Source organism: Gossypium hirsutum, chromosome A09 (assembly GCF_007990345.1).
Source record: "Gossypium hirsutum isolate 1008001.06 chromosome A09, Gossypium_hirsutum_v2.1, whole genome shotgun sequence".
NCBI lineage: Eukaryota > Viridiplantae > Streptophyta > Magnoliopsida > Malvales > Malvaceae > Gossypium > Gossypium hirsutum.
The window spans coordinates 7,910,155-7,916,570 of NC_053432.1; the positions used below are offsets into that span (position 1 = coordinate 7,910,155).

The following is a 6,416-nucleotide window of genomic DNA, read 5'->3' on the forward strand; positions in this document are numbered from 1 at the left end:
ATGTCAACTAATAAGGCAAGTTATGTGTTTTACGCAATGCAGTGATAACTGTAGTGGTTGTTTCTGTTAGCATATAGACAAGCTCTTCAAAAACTTACTTCAACAATATTATTATAATTAAAATCAAATTAATATAAAATATGATCTAAGCATATCAAAAACCAAATTAATGAATAATAAAATTTAAGTCTAGAATGAATTTGAATCGCAAACCACAAGCATCTAATTTCAACTTGAATACTTTAATTACATATAGGCATGTGCTTGAAATTTGATTTCTACTTTTGATTATATTATATGTTTTCTTGCTTTCAACTCAGCTCAAAGCATGGAAGAGATAAGGCCCCCATTCTTTTGTGCTTCACGTCAACTCCAATTATTGTTTCGTATTCAACCTCTTTAAAAACCATGAACAATAAAGCAATTCCGTATCCCATAGCTTTCTTTTGCCTGTCTTCTGTTAATTCGCTTTTTGCATGGCCATTGCTTTGTATATAAAGCAAGAATCACAGAATTTGTGAGTTCATAACAACAGTGTTATGGGTCCATTTGCTTTTGCAACATCATTATTCTTGTTTTTAATTGAAATCTGTCAGCAAGTTGATGGAATTGGAAGCAAATGTGATATTTACAAAGGAAAATGGGTGTTTGATGCATCTTACCCTCTTTACAATTCAAGAAATTGTCCTTTCATACATCAAGAATTCAATTGCCAAAACAATGGTCGACCTGACCGTCTCTATCAAAACTTTAGATGGCAACCCACCTCATGCAACTTGCCAAGGTTTTCACTCTTTTCTTTCTTTTACTTGACATATAATAGTAAAACCTATATTTCATGTAGCTCACTAATTGATTATTGATTAAATAGGTTCAATGGCAAAGACTTTTTACGAAAATTTAGAGGGAAGAGGATCATGTTTGTAGGTGACTCGTTGGCCTTAAATCAATGGCAATCACTCACATGTTTGCTTCATACAGCTACACCTCAAGATCCATACATCTCCCAAAGAGTTGCTGCCATCTCCACATTCAGTTTTCCGGTTAGAGGACTTAGTGATTGACATTAACTTTTTGTTTTTCACGGTTGATCATATATAATATTATGATTATTATAAACATGGCTTTAACCAGAGTTTGCTGATATGATATGATATTCCTTGCAGACATACGGTGTTTCAATTATGTTCTTACGCAATGCATTTCTTGTTGATATCGTTAATGAAAAAGATAGGCGAGTTCTAAAACTAAACTCCATTGAGAATGGACGAATTTGGAAAGGATATGACGTCTTGATCTTTGACACTTGGCATTGGTGGCTTCTTACCGGTAGAAAACAACCGTACGACTCCTCAATTATCCCTTCCTTTTTTCTTGGGGACCAAAAAAAAGTTCATGCTTAAATGAAGGATTAACATTTTAGGTTTTGTCAACCAGTAGGTGGTGTTTAAATTCTGACATAAGGTTTTATTGAGAATGTATAATTTTATATATTTTTAGTGAACTAGTTAGTGAAACATCATTTAGAGAATTAAAAAAGAAACCAAACCATTTTTGTTTTTAGTGATGTGTTATAGTTTAATTTACTAAAAATGTATGAAACTATATATTATGAGTACATCAAATACAAAATTATTCGTATAAATGCTAATATTTTTGGGCATGATGTTTTGCAGATGGGATTATGTCCAAGACAATAATATAACTCGCAAAAACATGCATCGTACGGTTGCCTATAAGAAAGCATTGAGCACATGGGCTAGATGGGTGAACCTCAATGTAGATCCTGCTAAAACCAAGGTGTTCTTCCAAGGGGTCTCCCCCGATCATGTGGAGTAAGTAGCTAAGTTATATGTTAATTGTGAACAATGACTTACAGTCGCTTAGAATGATTAAGATTTCATATTGCTATCTCTTTTTGTCTGATCATGACATATGATGTTGGCCTTTCAAGTCCCATAATCACACATCTTTAGATAAAAAACACACAAGGGATTGACTTGAGATGTTGTTCTTGTCGTACTAGTTCAAGGGATTGGGCAGATCCAACAGCAAAAACTTGCCGAGGGGAAACGTGGCCTATTTTAAGCACGGAGTATCCAGGAGGTTCACCTCCGCCCCAAGATGTTTTGAAGAGAGTGTTGCGAAGTGTGTCAAAGAAAGTTCATTTGCTTGACATAACTCTCTTGTCACAACTAAGAAAGGACGGACACCCTTCAGCCTTTGGCTATGGAGGCCACCGTGGTAACGATTGTACACATTGGTGTCTCCCGGGAGTTCCTGATACATGGAACGAACTGCTTTTCGCAACTCTCATCCAAACTTAAAATGGGTTTCTTTTATTAATATAATATTGTACATAACTGAATGAATATAATTCAGTTGAAATTGATATAAGTGTTTATCTTTATATTTAAAAATTGAAAAAAAATTATAAATAATTCTAAATATTATATTAAAAAATTACAATATAAATAAAGTAATTAATTGAAACATAATTTATTCATTCTGCAACTTATTTATCCAGTTCATTGCTTAAATCATGGTGGAGTAAAAAAATTTATATCGAGCATCGAGATAAAAAGGATGAAATTATAATTTTAGTGCCGTCATTTTTCACGTAAAAGCAATAAGCCCCATAAGTAATATTTATAACATTTTTAAATCAAGGTGGGGTAAAAAAAATTATATTCGGCATCGAAATAAAAATGAATCAAATTACAATATTTTGGAGGGTAAAAATAATGTTTTTATTACTGTTTTTAAGTTTAAAATATCAAAATTCTAAAAAGAATTCAAAGAGAATACCAAGAGAAGAGAGTTCAGGGTTAGGCTAACTCTTTTAGCTATACCCTTTATTTAAATAAACCTCATCAATTAATCATTTCCCAAGAGATTAGGCTCTTGAGCATAACCTGCTGGAAATTTTTTTTTTTTTGCAAGTTTGAGGCATATTCTCGATTAGTAAAGGTAGAGATTTAAGTCATAAAATTATAGTTTTATATTCTACTCTATGAGATCTTTACAACGGTATATTATATACTCAAAATAGTTGAGTGATGAATGAAAAATTGATGATCAAAGTAAGCCGCTTATGAATCATGTTAAGGAAAATGAAAAACTTAGTCCAAATTTGGTTAGATTTCAAGTGTGGAATATATTTATATATTTGAACCAACTTAATAGTTATTGAATGACTAAACTAATATTCTTTCTTGTGTGAAGGGGGAGTGCAAATCCAAACTTATTGAGGTTGACGTTGAGAGTGCACTTGCACGGCATGAAATGTTTAGATTGGTTGGAAGCAATTGACCAACGTTTCTTTAGCACCAAATGAGCGACTGAATTTGTCTTAAGGAGACTGTCAAAACAGGCCTCAACTACTAGTACAATATTTTGATCTAATTTTATTTTTTATTTTCCAATTTTTATATCTATATAATGTTCTGGTTCGATCTTGTGATTTAAATAAATATTTTTCATTATTGTTATTTTACTAACATTTTTGCAACATAAGCCTTGGCATAGTAGAAATGTTTTTATATTTCTTTGGAAATGGAAGCCATGAAGTTAGTCTTTGGATCTATGTTATGTTGGATTAAGCTAAACTGCTAGTACATGGGATAGCTTTATGCAAGATTATGCATTGAAATTGAAGCTTAAAGGAGATCCCTCAGTCCATTGAAGCGGAGATGTAAGACGGATCAACTACCTCTATTTCAGTGATTTTACCTTGTTATTCTTCAAAAATAGCAAATAGTAGGTCTCTGGTCATTCTATAAAAAGTTGCTCTTAGAGTGAGGTTAAGGAGAGTATCGAAGCATTGCTCCTAAAACAAATAGAACTTGCAAATTAGGTTACTCACCTTGAAGGAGCTAGTGGCGCATGAATTAGAAACAAGCGATGATACTTTTGTTAAGTCTAAGTTGGTGAGAAAGAGTGAAGCCAAGATTTCCGCATTAGGGGTTGAAATAATACTATTAGTGTGAGTTATAACTAGGTATAATGACTTTTTTTGCCCTCCAACTTTACAAAATGGTCATTTTAGCTATTCATTTATTTATTGTCCTTTTTAACTCTTGAACTAGTATTTTTTTATCAAATCACCTTAAAATGGATGAAAAAAATTAACGTTTGTTAATTTTGTTGACGTGACATACACATGAATTGCTACATAAATGACATGTTAACATTTAATTAAATTTTTAAAATTTTAAAATATCAAAAATATAATTTTAATAATTTTAAATTTTTAAAAAGTTTTATAATTTTTATAATTTTTTAATTTTGAAAAATTAATTAATGTTGATAGTTCATCCACATGATGCAACTTTAGCAAAGTTTTTTTAAAAAAAAAGTTAGCTTTTCCTTTCATTTTAGGGTGATTTGACAAAAATGCAAGTTTAAGGGCTAAGAAAAGCGAAAAATTAAATGGAGGGTTAAAATGATTTTTTTGTAAAGTTGGAGAGCCAAAAAAGTCATTATGCCTTATAACTACTGATTACAACACTAGTTTTATCTTAAGGAAATGTTATCAGGACATTATAACTTGTCTTAAGTGTTGACATGTTTAACACTACACCAAAAATTATTTTTCTAGACGTTTTAAACAACACAAAAACGTTAGAAAAAAAAAGATCATGGAAACTTGAAGCAAGAAGCCATGACTTTCTTGAACAAGAAATTTTCCCTAGCATTTCTTGGTTGAGTCTTTTCTTGTTTCCTTCCGCGATTCATTGTGTTTTCTTCTTAATTTCTGTTTGCATTTTTTCAGATTTGCGTTTCCATTATGGTGCGAAACTAGTTAAATTGAGTTCATGACTATTGCGTCGTTGGATTGGAGGTGGTTGTTTGATTTTTCTGGTTATCAATCTCTTGATTATTTCCTTCCTTCAGTCTATAAGGGTGAGATCATTGTGAAGCCGTCAGACGAGGTCTTTGAAGATGAAGCTCGACGTTGGCAACACTCTCTTGTTGCTCAGTTCACTGGGAAGGTCCCAAATTTTGGTTTGATGCAATAGTTTGTTGCTATTGATCGTGAGGTTTCGTGATAGGTTTTAAATATTTATAATTACTCGTTTTGAACTAACTATTATCGCGATGTAAGCAAGTGTACCTATCGAACAGTAGTATAGTTTTAGCAAGACCGGATTGTCGAACCCAAAGGAACTAAAAGTACTAGTAATGACTATCTTTTTATTATCTAGCCTAAGAATAAAGATTTTTTGTTTTAATTAACTAATTATCTAAACTAAGAACTCACTGAGAAAAGAATTAGGGAATTGCTTTTGGGAAAATCGATTGAATGAAGACAATACCTAAAGAAAAATCCACCTAGACTTTACTTGTTATTCTGGCTCTGAATCGGACGATTTATTCATTCAACTTGTTCCATAGAGATCCCTAAGTTATGTTATTATCCCTATTCAAGACTAATAACGTCTAATCCCTAGATTGAATAACAGAGACTTTTCTCTAATTAACACTCTAGGGTTGCATTAACTCGATCTATGGATCCCTTTATTAGGTTTCATCCTAATCCGGTAAAATCTTGTCACTCTATTTCTAGGCGCGCAATCAACTCCACTTAATTATGACAAAAGTATTCTTAGACAGGGTCTATTCCTCCTCTGAATAAGAGCATGTTTTGAATCAGTATCCTGGGATATCAAAACAAGAATTAAGAACACATAATTAAGAACAAGTTAAATATTTATCATACGATTCATAAAATAATAACAAGATTCGTCTTAGGTTTCATTCCCCTTAGGTATTTAGGGGTTTTAGTTCATAACTAAATAAGAAAACATCTCAGAAGAATAAAGAATACAAAACATAAAGAAAACCTAAAACTCCTGAAGGGAAATTGAGGAGAGATCTTCAGTCTTGATGATGAGTCCGGCTTTCGAGATGGATCAATCGGCTTCATTGGAGTAATTTCTTACCCTCTCTTCTCCGTCTCTTTTTTCTCCTTTTCTAGGGTGTATTTATAGGCTTTGGAATGCCTAGAGGCCCTCAAAATTAGCCTTTTCCGAATTGGACTCAACTTGGGCTCGGCAGGGACACGCCCGTGTGTAATTACTTTAGGCCGTGTTCTATCCTGTTAAAATGGCACGGGCGTGTGCTATACCCGTGTGAATCGTGCTCCAATTCTGCTAGATTGACACGGCTGTGTGGTCTGCCCGTGTGAGGAAGTCCAGGCCGTGTTGATTTCGTACTTTGGTCTATTTTCTCTATTTTTAGCCCGTTTCTCGTTCTATTCGCTCTCTCATGCTCTCCTAAGTATAAAATAGGAAATTAAAGCATTAAGAGCATCAAATTCACCAATTCTAATGAGAAATCATCCATAAAATGCATTAAATATGGGGTCAAAATATGTATAATTTACAGTTTATCAAATACCCCCACACTTAAGC

General features: G+C 32.8%; 1 protein-coding gene across 1 annotated transcript; it reads left to right on the forward strand.

Moving 5' to 3' along the window:
* The first annotated feature begins 445 nt into the window (after positions 1–445).
* On the forward strand, positions 446–2,455 carry LOC107942458 (protein trichome birefringence-like 43). Its single transcript, XM_016876123.2, has 5 exons — positions 446–784; positions 872–1,043; positions 1,167–1,342; positions 1,677–1,835; positions 2,027–2,455. Exons 1-5 carry the CDS (start codon positions 540–542, stop codon positions 2,325–2,327), a joined length of 1,053 nt encoding a protein of 350 aa, XP_016731612.1. The 5' UTR covers positions 446–539; the 3' UTR covers positions 2,328–2,455.
* The last annotated feature ends 3,961 nt before the right edge of the window (positions 2,456–6,416 follow it).